Source organism: Hemitrygon akajei, chromosome 10 (assembly GCF_048418815.1).
Source record: "Hemitrygon akajei chromosome 10, sHemAka1.3, whole genome shotgun sequence".
Classification (NCBI taxonomy): Eukaryota; Metazoa; Chordata; class Chondrichthyes; order Myliobatiformes; family Dasyatidae; genus Hemitrygon; species Hemitrygon akajei.
Genome location: NC_133133.1, coordinates 74,341,751 through 74,361,002, shown reverse-complemented (window position 1 = coordinate 74,361,002; position 19,252 = coordinate 74,341,751). Strand labels below are relative to the sequence as shown.

General features: G+C 42.8%; 1 protein-coding gene across 2 annotated transcripts in view; it reads right to left on the bottom strand.

Moving 5' to 3' along the window:
- The window catches only part of LOC140734481 (gamma-aminobutyric acid receptor subunit alpha-3-like), a 507,133-nt gene that overhangs the window by 386,916 nt on the left and 100,965 nt on the right, over nucleotides 1-19,252 (bottom strand). For both annotated transcript variants that reach the window (XM_073058484.1, XM_073058483.1), the window contains exon 3: nucleotides 12,705-12,826. In XM_073058484.1, the coding sequence (XP_072914585.1) occupies nucleotides 12,705-12,826 (122 nt within the window). The remainder of the gene's footprint in view (nucleotides 1-12,704; nucleotides 12,827-19,252) is intronic.

Genomic DNA, 19,252 nt, shown 5'->3' with positions numbered 1-19,252 from the left:
AGCTTGCAATATCCTTGGCTTTTCTATTATTCCTTTGTGAATTATTGGGTAGCAATCGTAAATTTCCAGTCTCAGGGCACATCTATGTTGTCAATCCATTAATCAAGCCCTGCATCGTAAAATCCTTTTCACAACATATAAGAAAATAAAGCAGGATTGTGATGGAATATTTTGGGCTAGCATTCACTGGGGTGAAGGAAGCTAAGGGTAGATAGAATCCTTTATCCCTGGTGAAAGTCTCTGAAACAAGAGGGCATAGGCTTAAGAGGTAGGAGAAATAAAAAGATTAAGGGGAAAATGCCTTATACAGAGCATGGCTGATGTGCTGCCAGAGGATGTAGTGAATCAAATTCAGTCAATATATTTAAGAGGCATTTAGCCAGCTACTCAAATAGGTAAGGGATAAAAGGATAAAGTCTTAATACGGTGAAGTGAGATTAGTGTAGATAGATACAACACTGAGCACTGAGCAGGGCAATCAAGGATCCATTACGGTACTCTATGACTTCCTACTTGTCCCAGTAAGTGCAGTTTCATCAACACAAAAAAACCCCATCATATTGTACAACTGAGCCAACGAGACATTAACTGTACTTTTCTCCATAGATGCTGCCTAGCCTGCTGAGCTCCCCCAGCATTTTGTGTTGTTCAGATTTCCAGCATCTGCAGATTCTCTTCCGTTCGTGATGCATATACAATATATCTAGGGTGCCCAAGACTTTTGCACAGTACTGTAGCAATTTTATGTATTGCACTGTACTGCTGCCACACAAAAAAACAAATTTGTGGCAGCAAAAAAACAAATTTCATGACATATGTAAGTGATGATAAACCTGAATCTGTTGTGGGTCTCGACTGAGAGTGGGAAGTGGGCAGGGAGAGAGTAATCATGAAAAAGGGGAAGGGAGCAGGGAGAGAGCGGAAAGCACCAGAGAAACATTTTCTAATGATCAATAAACCAATTGTTTGGAATCTAATGACCTTGCCTAGTGTCTCAGGGCTGGGTGCATTTGCACCCGCACCACTGCCCCCTCCCCGTCCTTGGCACACCTTCTCTGCCACCTGTCGCACACCCCTCTCGTGGCACGCTGCCCTGGCCATACCCAACATCCTTTGCTCCTGCCAGATTTACAAATTTGCTCTCCACTCTACATTGACAAATACAGTACTCTGCAAATGTCTTGGGCTCTCTAGCCTAAGACAATTGCACAGTACTGCACGATTTAAGGGTATTAAATCATGGGTGTGCTACATTAGCACTGGAAACATGGCAACATTTGTGAGCTGCCCCAGTACTTCTCAGACTGTGCCAACATCATATTTCATTGTATGTTTCGGTCTTCCATGCACACGTGTCAAATAAAGCTCATCTTTTTCTTTATATTCCCTCTGCCAATGACGCACCAGAACTATTACCACCTACTAATAGTTCACCAAGCCCCTTTTAAACCCTTGACTATGCTGAGAAGTAGACAGCCTGCAGGCTGAAGGAACATCACCACTTTCAGCTTCCCTCCCAATTCCATATCCACCTTCACTTGTGCGTATCTCATCAGTGCTTCATTTTCATTTGGTCTAGATCCTGGACTTCCTGCCTCGTGGCACGTTGATACCTCCAGTGTTGTGGGTATTGGAGCAGTTCAGATGTGCCCCCAACTATCACTTTCTCAAGGGCAACGGACTAGAAGCAGTAAATGGCAGCCTTAATCAGCAACATTCACAACAAGTAAACAAAAAAGAAAACAAAAATACTGTGCTTCTTCAAAGATCTAAATTTCTCACCATTAACTAAACTCTTATTTATTTTCCTTCATTCCAAAATAAATATACTGGCTGTTGTCCACAGCATATCCATTTCCCACTGCTCTCTGCTTTTCCATCAGCATCCTCCCTGCACTCCTGTCATCCTGTTTCTGCCATTCAAGTTATTTGTAGACGTCACAAAGGTTGTAGCATCACTGTCAATCTCTGGAGGCAAGATGGAAGAGCTGTAATCACCTCCAGACAACTTGAAAATCTACATATTATCCCACTTTTCTTGGTTTTGCCCACCCCCAGATGGAATTCCCAACCCGCATGAATAGGTTCCCTCTTGCTGAAAACAGAAAGAGAGGCTGAAGAAAGTCAGTTGCCCCTTCAAACTTGCTCTGTCTTTCAATAAGATAACGCCTGATCCCCAAAACACATCACAATTCTAAATCACAGATCAATCTTTGAAAGTGTTCACTGAATTAGATCTATAGCTTTCGGCTGTAGACCATTGAAAATATTCATTGCCTTGGAGAAAAGAAATTCCTCTTCATCTCTCCTTGTCTTTCAGTCATACCCCCAAGTTTCAATATACACTTGCAGGGGAGCTTCTCAGTATCTACCCGCTGTCAGGGCCCATTCATGTTCAGGAGCATTATATTCTCATAAGTTCATTTCTCATTCTTATCAAATCCAATAAATGTAGGTCCAACCCACCAAGCCCTTCCTTGCAGGACAACTCAGGAATCAACAAAATGAACATTCCCTTAACTATGTCAAAGGTAAGCCTAGTACTCCTCTAAGACCAAACCTGTATGCCATGTTCCAAGTGAAGACCATCAATGCCCTCTGCAGTTCTAGCAAGTCCTTTATCCTCCATCTGCTTTATTTGACTTACTGTACCTGAAAGCACATGTGCTAGGACATGCAGAGCTCTAGGCACAACAGCTCTTTATAAACTTTCTATTGAGGTAATATTCTTCTTTTCTATTCAAAGCTCACATTTCCCCACATTTTATATCATTCCCAAAATTTGTACCTACTCACTTAACCCATCCTTTTGCAGATTCTATTTATCTTTCAAACAAGTTTCTCCTTGGGTATTTGTATCCTCATTCCACGCATCTAATTCAGTCGTTCCAGTGGAAAGGAGTTGAAGCCCAGCACCCAACTCTGGCCTCTCTTCCATTCACTCTTTCTGGTCAGCAGCTTTTCTGTAACATTTTATTGCATTAATGGATTTCTCAAAAAAATCAATGAAATCAGTTTCTCAAAATCTATTATTTACAAATGATATAGATGAAAGGTCATTAGACTTCAGTATTAATTCCGTTTCTTTCTCCAGATATTGCCTGATCCAAGAGTTTTCATATTGCTTTCTTCCAAATCTATCTTGACACCAGTAATATAAAAAGATAGGGTAAGCTCTATTAGCTCTTCTAGCATTTACTAAGATGATAGTTGACTGAGTCATAGCATCATGCTGACCATCACACACCCAAGCACACTAACGCCATTTACCAGCTCAATCTATAATCTTCTATGCCTTGTTAATTCAAATGCTCTTTCGGATACTTTTGGTGAGCGTCTCTGCCTCCAAAGTCCTCAGATAGCACGTCCCACTTTCCAGTCACCCCCTGGATGAAAACAAACCTACTCAGATTCACTTTATCCCTCCTACTCCTCATCGTAAACACTTTCAGCGATCTCTAATTACATGATTTCTCAGTATGTATCCTATTTATGCATACCCATTGTTTTAGACGCCACTATCAGATCTGCTTCAGCCTCCTCCACTCCAGGGAAAACAAACTCAGTCTATTCAGTCTTTCCACGACTGAGTCATCCCATTCCAGGCAACATCCTGGAGATTTTCCGCTGTCCTTTCTCCAGTGCAACCTCACCCTTCCTGTGGTGGGGGTGACCAGAACTGTACACAAGTCCAGAACTGGCCTAACCAAAGTTTTATAAAGTTATACCATGCTCTTGAATTGTATGACATTTTCAGTCTCTGTGATGCCTCTTGAATGGACTTGAATACTGAAATCTGTTCCTCATGCTCCCTCGGGTCCTGTCATTCACATAGCCTACATCACCTGAAACGCCCTTATCAATGTTGCGTCTCAATCTAAAAAAAAACATGGTCAGACAAACTTAAAAGATTATTCAACAAACTGTTTTAACTATCCATAATCAATCTCTTTCCAAATTCAGTCCAATAACATCCTTCAGAAATGATAGTCAGCAGCCAGTAATGACCTATCCCAAGTCTGCTGCCCCGCTTGAATAAAAGAACTACATTTGCTGCCCTCAGCTGTGGCCAGCGAAGATTTAGAAATCTTTCTGTCAGAGCCCTGGCAGTGAACTCTTTTCATTGGTTAACTCCATAAAGTTGAACTGCTCCACATGCCCAAATGTACAGTTGGAGGGACGATCAACCTCAGATTTAATATTGTGATTGGCAAAGCATCAATTACCAGTTATTAGGCTCATGTTTATAATATCTGAAAATTGGATTCCTTGCCAGAAGTAAATATTGTGTATGACATCTCTCAGTTGCCCACTTTAATGTTTTAGTTTGTTTGGCTTGAACCTGGATTGCCTATTTGTTTCTGCACGACTGGAATGTAATATTTTTATGAGGCTATCATGTAAGCAGATGAATAGAATGGCAGTTCCACAGGGGGAGGCACCAGTACACATGGACATGGCAGGATGAAATTGGGAGACATTTTGATGCGTTAGGACATTCATTATTGCCACATTCCACCAGTGACAGAAATTTAAAGGGCCACTCACACAACTGTTGATCGCTTTCAGGCGATTGCTTGAGATCGTTGAAACAGAGGGTGGGAGAGATGCAGATGCCCTGAGAAGGTTTAGTACCTGCCTGCTTGGCCATGCCACTGGGACCTCCCAAGGCTGGCAAAACACCAGCCATGAGATGCAGACAGCTGAGCCACTCTCAGATGTGGAGCGGAAGAGGCTGAGAGGGTCCTGACAGAGGTATATACAGATATGAGGGGGATAGATAGGTTAGAGATACTTTGTAAGTAACTCTTCCCCATGGTGGGGGTTTAAGGCAAGGTTTTTGAGCGGTGGCCAATCAGCGATCTGAAGGATGAAAAGACGTAGCTCACTCAGGCTTGCTGATTGAGTAGGCAAGGCATCGTTTCGCGGCAGTTTGGTGTTTCGAGCAGCAGCCAATCAGTGACCAGGATTGATTGGCAAAAACAAATTAAAATAAGGCAGGGGATAAGTAGAATGGCCATTGTTGGAATAGAGAGTGTTAATGTGGTTATTTGAGGTTTAGCTCTTCGAGGCTTGAGGGAGGAGAAGCTTGTGTGAGAGAGAAGGCAAAAAAAAATTTGTAGGTAGACTTTTTCCCCAGATTATTTATTGTTTCTTTCTTTATAATTGCACAGTTTGAACAGTAATGCAGGATAGCTGAATGCTTCTCCTACGGGATGTGGAAAGGTGGGGAGACCTTCAGTATTCCCGATGACTACATCTGCCAGAAGCATCAAACTGCAGCTTCTAACAATCCGTATTAAGGAATTAGAATTGGAATTGGATGATCCTTCGGGAGGCTGAGGGGGTGATAGATAGGACAAATAGAAAGCTAGATACACCAAAGCTGCAGGAAGCAAGAGACTTGATGATAGTCAAGAAGAGGAAAGAGGTTGCCAAAAGCAACATTAAGTATGACATGTCAAGGAATTAATTTCCAAATTTAACAGTGCAGGATACCCCTGTGGCCACCCCCTCAACAACAGGTATACCACTTTGTAAACTGTTGAGGGAGAAGACCTAGCAGAGGAAAGTCACGGCATTGAGGTGTCTGGCACCAAGTCTGGCTCTGTGACTTAGAAGCTAGGTTAAAGACAGAACCTCCAGGGCTGTGAACTCAGGATTGCTATCTTTGCCACGTGCTAGTGAGGCCTAAAAAGGAGGATTATACAGTTTAATAGTGTGTAAGGAGTTGGTGTAGGAGGCAGGGCATCAGATTTTTGGATCATTGGGGTCTTTTCCAGGGAGGTGGGACTTGTACAGAAGTTTGTACCTGAACTGGAGGGGAACTAATATCCTAGAGGGAAGGTTTGCTAATGCAGCACAGAGGGTGGGGTGGGGGGGAGGTTAAATTAGTGTTGTGGGGGATGGGAACCAGAGCGCCAGAACAGATGAACAGATAGTGGAGAGGTTGTGGAAAAAGTTGTTGTTAAGACCTCAGACAAAGTCTGAAATCAAAAGGTTGGCCATGGTGGGGCTAATGTCCTGAGCTGTATATATTTCAAGTCAAGAAGTATTGTAAGAAAAGCAGATGAGCTCAGGGCATGGATCAACTACATGGAATTAGGACATTATAGCCATTAGTGAGACTTGGTGGCAGGAGGGGCAGGACTGGCAGCTCAATATTGTAGCTGATGCACCATCAATAACTCTCGGAGATGTGAGGTGAGATATAGGCTTTTATTCGCTGGAAGAGAGCAGTCAGCAGCAAGAGATCACCATACGACATCCTGGAGACTGAGGGAGGAGCAGTGCCTCCAATCGCCTTTATACAGGGGTCTGTGGGAGAAGCCACAGGAGCAGTCAGCTGGGGGGGGGGGGGGGGGGGGGGGCGTGTCCAGACAGGTATATGTAGCTCGCCACAGTAGGGTTCTTCTGTTTAGGTTGCAACAGAACAAGAGGAATTAAACGCAGAAGGTTCATTACTAGTCAGGAAAACGTCAGGGCAGTGCTCAGTCTAGACACGCTGGAGAGCTCGTCTAGTGAGGTTTTATGGGTGGAACTGAGAAATAAGAAAGGTATGACCACTTTAATGGGGCTATATTATAGACCACCCAAAAGTCTACAGCACTTATAGGAACAAATCTGTAGACAGATCGCAGATTGTTCCACGAAACATTAAGTTGTTATAGTAGATGATTTTACCTTTCTGCATAACTGGGAATTCAGTAGAAGGGCTAGATGGGATGGAATTTTGTGAAATGTGTTCAGAAAAGTTTTCCTTTATCAATACACAGAAGTCCAAATGAGAGAGTGTGTGATATCTGATCTCCTATTAGGGAATGAGATAGGGTAGGCAGCAGACGTTTCTGTAGGAGAACACTTTACATCTGGTGATCTTAATGCCACAAAAGTAAATATGGAAGAAGATAGATCTGGTCCACAGGTTGAGATTCTAAATTGGAGAAAGGCCAATTTTGATGGCATCAGAAAGGATCTGGCAAGTGTGGATTGGGACAGGCTGTTTTCTGGCAAAGTTGTACTTGGTAAGTGAGAGGTCCTCAGAAATGAAATTTTGAGAGTACAATGCTTGTATGTGCCTGTCAGAATAAAAGGTAAAGATAACAGGTTGTTTTCAAGAGACATTGAGGACCTGGTTAAGTAAAAAAGGTGCATAGCAGGTTTATGCAAATAGGAACAAATGAGGTACTTATGGTGTATAAGAAATGCAAGAGAACATTTAAGAAGTCAAGAGGGCCAGTAGAAGATATAAGGTTGCCCTAGCCAAAAAGTTGAAGGAGAACCCAAGGGATTATATGGCTATATTTAAGAGCAAAAGGATTGTAAGGGACAAAATTGATCCTCTGGAACTTATCAATGATATTCTATGCATGGAGTCAAAAGACAGAGGAGATCTTAAATGATTTTTTTGCATCTGTGTGTTTACTCAGGAGACGGACACAGAAGTGAGGTAATGGAGCAATGAGTCATTGACCCTATGCAGATTGCAGAGGAGGACGTGTTTGCCATCTTGCGGCAAATTGGGGTGGATAAATACCAAGGGCTTGACAAGGTGTACCCTCGGACCCTGTGGGAGGCAAGTGTAGAAATAGCAGGAGCCCAAACACAGATTTTTAAATTATCCTTCGTGACAAGTGAGGTACAAGAGGATTGGAGGATAACTAATGATGTTCTACGGTTAAAGAAAGGCTCTAAAAATAAACCAGGAAATTATAGGCTGGTGAGTCTGACATCAGTAGTGGGAAAGTTATTGGAGGGTATTGTAAGGGACTGGATATATAAGATATGAGTAATCGCAGGATATATACATCCCAAAAAGGAAAAAATATACTAAAAGCAAGATGACATAACCGTGGCTGACAAGAGAAGTCAAAGCTAACTTAAAAGCTAAAGAGAGGGCATATAATACAGTAAAAAAATTAGTGGGAAGTTAGAGGACTGGGAAGCTTTTAAAACCAACGGAAGGCAAATAAACAAGTTATAAAAAAGGAAAATACGAAATACGGAATTAAGCTGGCCAATAATATTAAAGCATATATCTAAAGTTTCTTAAGATATATAAAGTGTAGAAGAGAGTTGGGAGTAGATATTGGACAGCCAGAAAATGATGCTGTAGGGGACAAAGAAATGGCAGATGAACTGAATAAATATTTTCCATCAGTCTTCAGTGTGGAAGACACTAGCAGCATGCCTGAAGTTCAAGTACGCTGGGGGCAAAACGTACAAATGAAGTTTGCCATTAATAGGGAGAAGGTTCTTGCAGAACTGAAAGGTCTGAAAGTAAATAAGTCACCTGGACCAGATAGAAAAAAAAAACAGGGTTCTGAAAGAGGTTTCAGAAGAGATTGTGGAGGCATTAGTAAAGATGTTGAAGAATCAATTGATTCTGGCATGGTTCTGGAGGACAAGAAAATTGCAAATGTCACTCCACTCTTCACGAAGGGAGAAAGGCAGAAGAAAGGAAATTATAGGCCAGTTAGACTGACCTCGGTGGTGGGGAAGATATTGGAGTTGATTGTTAAGGATGGAATTTCAAGGTTCTTGGAGGCACATGATAAAATAGGCCATAGAGAGCATTGTTTCCTTAAGGGAAAATCTTGCCTGACAAATCTGTTGGAATTATTTAAAGAAATAACAAGCAGGAGAGACAAAGAAAAACCGATGAATGTTTTGTACTTGATTTTCAGAAGGCCTTCGATGGTCGCCACAAGTGAGGCTGCTTAACAAGTTAAGAATCCTGGTATTATAGGAAAGATATGAGCATTGGTTGATTGGCAGGAGGCAAAGAGTGGTAATGAAGGGAGCCTTTTCTCGTTGTTTGCCAGTGAATAGTGGTGTTCCTCAGGGGTCTGTGTTGGGACCAGTTCTTTTTATGTTGTATGTCAATGATTTGGATGATGGAATTGATGGTTTTGTGTCCAGGTTTGCAGATGATATGAAGATAGGTGGAGGGGCAGGTAGTTTTGAGAAAGTAGAGAGGCTACAGATGGACTTGGTCAGATTAGGAGAATGGACAAAGAAATGGCAGATGGAATGCAGTGTCAGGAAGTGTTTGGTCATGTACTTTAGCAGAATATACATTCTAAATGGAGAGAAAATTCAAAATTCTGTTGTGCAAAGGAACTTGGGGGTTCTTGTGCAGGGTTCCTTAAAGATTCATTTGCAGGTTGAGTCAGTGAGGAAGGCAAATACAATGTTAGCATTTATTTCAAGAGGACTAGAATATAAAAGTAAGGACGTAATGTTGAGACTTTTTAAGCACTGGTGAGGCTTAATTTGGATATTGTGAGCAGTTCTGGGAACCTGGGATGTTCTAATATTGGAGAGGGTTTAAAAGAAGTTTACAAAAATGTTTCTGGGATTGAAAGGAATCATATGAGGTGTGTTTGATGGCTCTGGGCCTCTACTCACTGAATTCAGAATATTGAAGGGTGGCCTCATTGAAACCTATTGAATGTTGAAAGGCCTCGATAGGTCTTTCAATGGTATTGCAGGAAAGGTACCAGCATGGATAGAGCATTGGAAGATGACAGGAGACAAAAAGTGGGAATAAAGATTTCCTATGGTGGGGGAGTATAAGACAAGATGACACAGTCTCAGAATACATTGGCATCCTTTTAGAACAGAGATAAGGAGGAATTTCTTTAGCCAGAGAGTGGTGAATCTGTGGAATTCATTACCACGGGCAGCTGTGGAGACCAGGTCACTGGGTATATTTAAAGCAGAGGTATATAGATTCTTGATTGCTCAGAGCATAAAGGGATATGGGGAGAAAACAGGAGATTAGGACTGACAGGCAAAATGGATCAGCCATAATGAAATGTTGGAGCAGACTCAATGGATCAAATAACCCAATTCTGCTCCTATATCTTATGGTCTTAACTGGATTGACATGGCTTTGTGCATGGTAGATCATGTCTAACCAATCTTATAGTTTTTTGAAGTTACCAGAAAAGATGATGAAAGCAAGGTAATGGATGTTGTCTACATTGACTTTAGCAAGAGCTAGTAGATGGTTGCCTCTCTGACTGAAGACCTGTGACCAGCGGAGTGCTGCAGGGGTCCATGCTAGCTCTTTTCTTGTTTATCATTTCTATCAATGATGATAATGTGGTTAACTGGATCCACAAATTTGTGGATGACAGCAAGACGGTGGGGAGAGGGGGTGTAGTGGACATTGAGGAAGACCATCGGAACTTACAGCAGGTTCTGATCCAGCTGGAAAAATGGGCTGAAAAATGGCAGACAGAATTTAATGTAGACAAGTGTGAAGTGTTGCACTTTGATAGGACCAACCAGGGTAGGCCTTACACAGTAAACAGTAGGGCACTGAGGAGTGCAGTAGAACAAAGAGATATACTGGTCTGTAACTCATTGAAAGTGGTGTCACAGGTTGATGGGGTCATAAAGAAAGCTTTTCGCACATTGGCCTTCATTAATCAAAGTATTGAGTATAGGAGATGGAATGTTATGTTGAATTTGATGATGTTAATGAGGCCTAATTTGGAGTATTGTGGGAAGATTTGGTCACCTACCTACAGGAAAGATGTAAATAAGGTTTAAAGAGTACAGAGAAAATTTACATGGATGTTGCTGGGACTGGAGGATCTGAGTTATAAGGAAAGATTGAGTAGGAAAGAACTTTATTCCTTGGACTGAGGGGAGATTTGATAGAGATAAAGAAAATTGAGGACTATAGATAGAGTAAATGCAAGCAGACTTTTTCCACTGAGGTTGGTTAGACTACAACCAGAGGTCAAGGGCTAAGGGTGAAAGGTGAAAAGTTTAAAGGGAACTTCTTCTCTCAAAGGGTCAGGAAAGTGTAGAATGAGCTGCCAGCGTAAGTGACGCATGTGAGTTTCATTTCAATTTTTAAAAAGAAGTTTGGAAATGTATATGGATGGTTGAGTTATGGAGGGCTTTGGTCCAGGTGCTGGTCGATGGGAGTATCTTTCTATGACTATGACTCTGCAGAGTAGAAGAGAATGTTTCCCCACAGAGAGTGGTTGGAGTCTGGAAAACACTGCCTGAAGGGCCGGTGGGGGGAGAGACTTTCAGGGCACTTATGAAGAATTTAGACAAGGATTTGGATCACCAAGGCTAAAAGGCTATGGAACCAGCAAAGATATGTGGGATAAGATAGGTATAACAGATGGAATTGACCTGTCAGGGTAAAGAGCCTCCTTCTCTATACGACTCCAGGACATGCATCCATGTATAGCCCTCGTGTAGACATCAAAATCCTCTGAGCAGCACTTGCACATTAGTTCCTCCCAAGAATTCTTCCTAATCCCTTTACTATTTACACCGTTCTGAAGCTATGGGCCTCTCTGAGGGAAATGTTTATTCCTAATCTGTAACCCTAGAAGAGAGTGAAGTTTCTGAGCTGGATCTGTGTGGTATTGGGCCACTGGGATGGTGTAACAAAATGACTGAACACTAGTGCTCCTGCCCAGGGAGTGACCTGGCTGGCGGCATTTCCTCAACAGCAGGAAGATGAACGTGGTGATGGCTGAAGGGTGTGCAGGGTAGCCATGGCAGATAGTTAAAGGCAGAATCATCAATGCTATACAGCAATGAACTGCATTAAAAAGAACCTGTGACAGCTGTCACATTTTCAGACTGATAACCGTCTGACTTACCTCAAGGTCAATAAGGAGAAACATTTCCACCATCCCTGATGAAGCTGGTGTGGAAAGTCCCCACCAGTTTATCACCCACAACTGAACCCACTCCCACCATAATTCCCTTCCCTGGCCAGTTCCACTCACCATCTTACTTTCTCATCACATTCCACAATCTGCCGCCTCCACTATCACCTCCCAGCCTCTGTCGCAATCTCCACCCCTCCCTCCCCCACTTTCCTGCATCTGCTAATCACTGTTCTTCACTGGATCCACCTATCACCTTGCAGGCTCTTGCCTTATACCCCTCTCTCCTCCCTATACTATTTCCCCTCTACACTCGCATTCCTGATGAAAGTCTCGACTTGAAACATCAACTATCACTTTGCTGCAAGACTCACTGAATTGATTTAGTAATTCCCCCCCCCCCATCAGTTTGTTGCTCCAGCCATTGGTCCTGACAGCATTCAGAGGCAGATGGAGGTAGAACAGCCAGAGTAGGTCAGTTGCCCGTAGGTGAGAAGTATTCTGAATGCATTCAGTGATTGAGCTTGAACACGAGATATGGTTCAAAACACTGCAGCAATTATTCTATCAGTTTGATGTGAATAGTTTGGGGCTCTACTCCCAAGCATTTCTCCTCCTTGTGTTCCTCATATGGAGTATGAGCTTTTTCTGATTTGGCCACCAGGAGAATCAGGAGGTCTCCCTCTCTGCCAGCACAATAGCAGCCTTCTCCCATTGGTGTTGTGCTAAATGAAGAGACCTCTTTAAGGGTTAGGCCAGTGCCAATCACCAGAGGAATGGGAAACCAGCTAAGGAAAATTAAAGTTGAGACTGGTACATCGGGACAGTCAGACAGTGACACACAGTCAGTATTCTGGGCTGGAACAAGCTTATTTAGCATTGATCAGTCACACAGCTTGAGATAGGGGAGATTCACATTCCTGATCCACATTGCGCAGTTTGTACCATGTGGAGTGGTGCTGGAGTAAACCGGGAGAGTCGGTCAGATTTGGAGTGTAGATTGGAATAGTGCTCTGGAGTTCCTCAGGAGAATAAAGCTGCTCTGACACCTACCTCCAAGGCCGGGCCTCAGCCTGTTGTCGTACCCATCCAACAGGCGGTCAAGGATCCTAGTGAAGATGGTGATGTTGTCTTTCCCATCTGTTGGAGCTGGTCGGGCATGCTTCTTTGAAAAACTGGAAATCAAAAAAGTACAACCAAATAAAACTCAAATGAAGTTCTGCAGATGCTCAAAATTGAACTAAGTACAGGAGATGGGCAGTGTCTATGGAGAGAGGAACAGTCAAAGTCTGTGGATTGCTAAGTTTCATACAGAGTATCCTGTTTGTGTTTAGTTTCTGTCCTCATTCGAGAAGCGTTATTTCTATTGGGTCTCTTTGGTAGGATCAAGGCAAGTTCATTTTGCTCCCTGTATCTGTTACTGGGGAACAGGAGGCCACGATTCAGAACTTTGGCTCAGTTCCTCTTTTCCATTAGCCAACAGTTCACCATTTCCATAGCTTAAGCTCCACATTCATTGATATCCTTATCCAACAAAGGTCTACTTCACTCATTATTGCATAATATTAGAATGTTTTTGGGAAAAGGCTCAGATTTCCACCTGGGTGTATAACATGTGGTATTTGCCTTCACTTGTGGACACCCAAATTTAATTCTGAAGAGGAGTGGTTGAAAGTATTTATTGTTTATGTTGAGTCATGGATTAAACCAGTCCAAAATAGGCAAGGTCTTGATACCCATCCTCAGGACCATAACAACCTTTCCTTTAAAGGATTCCAAGTACAAATAAACTCTTCTCGGGCTTCTGGCCAGGTACAGGTATTGATTTAACCAGAAGTTTCAATGAAAAACTCTGCCATCTTCATCAGAGATGATGCCTGGGCACGTCTAGTCCGGCGGTATTTATACCCCTATCATCTGTCTCTCCTGATTGGCTAGTCCTCATCCAATCAGGTTTCTGCCTTGTTTACAATTGAATTCCAGTTCTTACTTAGAGCGAGACCTTTGTCTTTGTTAAAATTCCTTTTATCTAGTTCTATTTCAACGGCTTCCTTCAGCAGGCGGTCCCTAAAGCCATTGGTGTGGCATAGTACCGAGGTTGAGATGGTTGACAAAGTCGAGTTCCAAAAAGTAAACCTTCCCAGTGATCTGTCCTGGTTCAACCATATAGATGTCATGGCCAGAGATGCTCATCAACTCCTCTACTACCTCCGGAAGCTAAAGAAATCTGGCATATTGATCCTCACTAATTTTCATAGATGCCCCTTGGAAAGTATGTTTCACTGGTTGCTATGGGAACTGCTCTGTACAAAACCACAAGAAACTCCAGAAGTTTGAGTCACAGCTCAGCAATCAGTCTCTTCTCCATTTATTCTGCCTTGGTAAAACAGCCAACATAATCAAAGACCCCTCCCAGCCCGGTTATTCTCATTTCCACTGCTTTTGTGAAGACATAAAAGCCTGAAACCACCACCAGGCTCAAGGACAGCTTCTCTCTCGCTGTTATTAGTTTAGTAAACGGACCTCTTCTTTGATAAGATGGACTCTTGATCTCTATACCTAACCCATCATGGCCATGGATTTGATTGTCTACCTGCAATGAAGTTTCTCTGTAACTGTGATACCATAGATTGCATTCTGTTATTGCTTTCCTTCTACTACTTGTACTTAGATTTACTTATGCAATAAAATTATATGCATGGATAGCATGCAAAACAGAGTTTTTCACTATATCTGAGTACATGTGACAACAATAAGCCAATTATCTATTTAAAGTGTGTAAGCTGTTGACATCCAGTGAAGCCCATGGGCACATACAATAAGAAGGGTTGAGTGCTGAGACACTTTCTCCACCAGCATTACCCTTGTGGTGATTACAGTAGGGCAAAATCTGCTATAGGGAACATTGATCACCATTGATTAGGTCAGCACAGGTCAGACATGATCACAATGAATGGCAGGGAAAGTTTGAGGGACTTGGTTGCCTATTCCTGCTCCTATTGGGAAAGAGACTGGAAATCAACCTCCATGAGCTCAAATATATTTACACAGGACCTACTGGACTCCCCAGATAATTTATTCCACAAAACTCTTCTGATGTGGATGAATGTTTTCTTCTGGAAAGCAATTTTTTAATTTCCTACTCTTCAAGTACAGCTCATCTCCCTTGGAAATGGAAATGTTTGCACGTTGAACAATTTGCCCTCATCAACTTTGTTTCTGCATTTGAAACCTTCAGTTCGATTCAGTGGAACTGCCGATGCTTGTTGTAATTGTCAATGGGAGATGTAGGACAGTGGACAGGAAATCCTAGAGATCTATTGGAATGGACAGATATTCCATCTTTGCTGCAATCAACATCTCTCCTTGACATCTAATGATGTCAGTCTGTCCAGAACCGTATCTTCACACCCATGATTCAAAAAAATTGTCACGTACCTCATATCCCAGATCTCCCATTCACTGAACATTCACCAGTCACTCTCACCATGCAGCAGGCACCAATCAGCTATATATTCATTGCTCAATTAGCAACATCCAGTTATGCTCCACATACAACATGGTGTGCTGGTTTGAACTACCCAGCCCTGGCACCAACCCGGCATAATTTGCACACAACTGGCACCACACAGGTATTACTGTGGCTCAGTGGTGCAAATGACAGAGCTGCTGCCTCAAGGCCTTCTGTGTCTGGAGATTGCATGTTCTCCCTGTGACCATGTGGGTTTCCCCTGGGTACTCCAGTTTCCTGCCATATTACAAAGGCATCGGTAGGCTAATTAGCTGCTGTAAACTGCTCATCATGCTGAGGTGAGTGGTAGAATCTGGGTGCAGTGAGAATAAAATCGGTTGGGAATGGGCCAGCATGGACTGGGTGAAGTGAAAGCTTGCTTTGTGTTTATGATTCTATTACTGAGTGAGGAATTGTCATTGTTGGCATCCATTTCTTTTGAGTCAGTGAAACAGCATTTCTAAGTGTGCATGGGTCAAAGTGCAGGAGATTCCACACAGTGATCCTTGAGAATCCAGTGGAAGAAGAGGCACAGACATGTGGTCTGACTCGAACAGTGTTGTTTTCAGTCACATCTATCAATCTCCCTGCCCAAGCATGACTGGTCACTTTCCACCACACGACCCAGCAAGCTCAGATAAACTGAACATAAGACGGGAAGACAACGGAGCATAATTAGGCCATTTGGCCCATCACGTCTGCTCCAGTTTTCCCCTCAACCCTATTCTCCTATAACATTTGGCACCCTTGCTAATCAAGAACCTGGCAACCTCCACTTTAAACATCTCCAGTGACCTGGCCTCCATACACGACTGTGGCAATGAATTCCACAAATCCATCGCCTAAAGAAATTCCTCCTTAACTCTATTTTAAAGGGATGTCCTTCTTTTATTCTGAGGCTATGCCTCTGGTCAAAGACTCTCCCCCTAGTGGAGACATTCTCTCCATGCCCACTCTATCTAGGCCTTTCAATATTCAGTAGGTTTCAGTGATATCCCCCTCATTGTTCTAAACTCCAGCAAGCATAGGCCCAGAGCCATCAAACGCTCCTCATATATTAATCATTTCGTTCCTGGCATGCCTGTTGGCTTCTTACTTTGAATCATGGCAAGTACAAAGTAATGAAACAGGACCACTGAGGCAGTGCCAACATATAGTGATCCTACTTACTATACTCTCCCCACCATTCTACTCAAATCCCCCCAGATTTCACCCATTGCTCACACACTAGGAACAATTTACTACGTCTAATTAACCCGCCGACCTTTAGATGTGGGAGGAAAGCAGAGCACCCGAAGGTAAACCATGTTGTCATAGGGAGAACATGCAAACTCCGCACAGACTATGCTGGAGGTCAGGACTGAACCCTAGTGTTACGAGACAGAGGCTCAGCTGTGGCTCTGTGCCTGCCATGCTGTGATTCTGCAAGCATTTTCTGTCTCCTGGTGTTAGCTCAAATTGCAAGGTGTCCAGGATGTGCACAACAGCACCTGGAGGAGGGAGGACCAGCTGCTGCTTTGGGACTTCTGTGCAAGCACTTTGAGATCAGGTATCAGAGATTAAGAGAAATTCTCCTGGTAACCCATCCATGAGGAGATACTCCCCCTTACCACAAGGGGAAACTCCCTGATTCATACTGGGTAGATGAGCAGGGCAAAGACAAACTGATCTTCAGAATGAATTCAACAGCAGCACACAGTACTCTGGGTAAGGAAGGAGTCAGGAAAGTTAATTGCAAAGGAGCTCTTCTCCTGACAATGTATCTAGGGAGACCTTATCAGAAACATCATTCTGATTCACCGGCACACCACAGTCACAGGCACCATTGGGTTACATTATACTGGAGCCAGAGAGACAGTCGGCAAGGGTATCGACAGCACTGGTGCCTGGATAGCTGCTGATGGCAATGGATTGACCACTGCCTGATTGGCTGTGTTACTTCCAGCGGCCTGGCCTCAAAGCAATAACACCAATGACAACACTGCAGCAAGAGAGCCAAAAGATCTCAAAGGCCTCACAAAGACTGTTCGATCTAAACAACTCCTTATGGACAGTGTAATGACACTCAACCAACAGGAGCTACAACTTCTTGACTTCCCTAAACTCCAACGTATTTAGATTCTGTAAAGACATTCTTGGCTTCTCTACCAGAGCTTGTTTAATGAGAATGAACATGAAATCTGGGAGCTAATTAATCAACCAAGCAAGGCCTTCTGAATTGGAAACCCTATCATGCTTCAAAAGAGTAGGTTCTACTTGAAAACAAAGTTCCTGATGAACATCTATGCCCTAAAGAACAAATGGTGTGTGGAAAGGGCACAAGAAGTCCAGCCACTAATTGATTGTTTTGCTGTGCATAGATTCCTCAGTATGTCAAGACCTTCAATGACCAATCTTGCTGACAGTCAAGAAGAGAAGAGCTTATCAAGGACATAGGCAGTCAACAGAAGGAACACTTCAAAGATCTTTCCCATTTTGTCTCTCTTGACATAGGTCTCCCAGACTCCTTTCTACAGTATACTGTTGGTTCAACTTTATCACCTTCCCTGACTGACAAGAAGCTAGAAAACTAAACTCCCCTCCATTGACTTTTCTACACTTTCCATTGCCTTGGAAAAGTAGCCAACACGATCAAGGACAACTCCCACACTAGTCATTATCTATTCTCCCCTCTTCTGTCAGGCAAAAGGCACAAAAGCTTGAGAGCATGAACCACTAGGCTTAAGGAACAACTTCTACCCCACTGTAATTAGATTCCTGAATGGACCTCTGATATGCTAATAGATGAGCTCTTGATCTTACAATCTACATTGCAATTGTCCTTGCACTTTATTTGTGCACCTACACAGGCAGGTGACCTGGTGCAAGGATATTGCATCCTCTGTTGCTTTAAGCCTCACACTCTTCCTGATCAAATATAACTGATTACAGCTCCAGCAACATTCTTGTCTTCTTCAGTGTTCCTGAGGAAAAAAGGTCTTTGATGAACAAGACCACAATCCTAGGACAAAGCAAATGGTCTAACAGGCAGCAGTATTGCTTCTGATACTTGGACAACCTACTGCAAGCAATTCAAGACTCTAGAGAGATACCATTGCGGCTGTAATGACAAAAATAAATTCTTTGGAAGGGCAAACAAAGTGAGGTCAAAGCTCCATCCAAAGGAACCGGCAAGCGTCATAGAAATGGATTAGAATGTGGGAAAAATGTGAAATTATCTGAATGATGAAATTGCAGAGCTCTGACTACAAAGGGACTTGGGTGTCTTGTGCATCATTCATAAATGGCTAATGTATAGGAACAGCAGGTAATTAGGAAATCTAACAGAATGTTACTATTTATTAGGAGAATTGAATATGAAATTGGGGATTGCTGAAGTTATATTGCATTTGGTGAGATTCCATCTTGAGTACTGTTTTGCTTTCTGTTCTTAAGGAAGGATGTTCATACAGAGGAAGCATTACAGTGAATGTTTTTCTGACATTTGACTGGGCAAGTTGTCATCTGAGCAAAGGTTGAACAAGTTGGGCTTGCATCCACATGGCTTTAGAAGGGTGAGAAAATGTTTTGATTGAAGTATACAAGGGCTTGAGGAATCTTAACAGGAGTGGTGTGGAGAGGATGTTTGGAGGTTTCCTCTTGTGAGAGGGAATCTAGAATACTGGTCACCATTTAAAAATAAAAGGCCACAGACTTAAGTAACTAAATTGGTTACATCAGGTGTCACCTTATTGTTTTTATGTTACAATTGGCCAGCACAGCTATCTGCTTGATAAGCAGCATCAAGGGAAGGAATTGGAGAACAACTGTTGGCTGCCGGGGGGAGATGGCAAATTCCTCCTCTGTTGAGTCACCATTACTCTCGCAGGACACCAGTTCCACTATTTTAATAATGAGAGAAAGCAGGATGGTTTCACCCACTGCATATCCTCCAGTGCCTGGAGATCTCTGTGATATCATAGAACATAGGGACCAACAAGCTGAACTCCAGACACAGGGCTAGAATGACTGCCTTGATATTGAGGCAGCTTTTGAAAAAAGTGTAGCATCAAGGAGACCTCGTAAGGTAAAGGTCAATCAGCATCAAAAG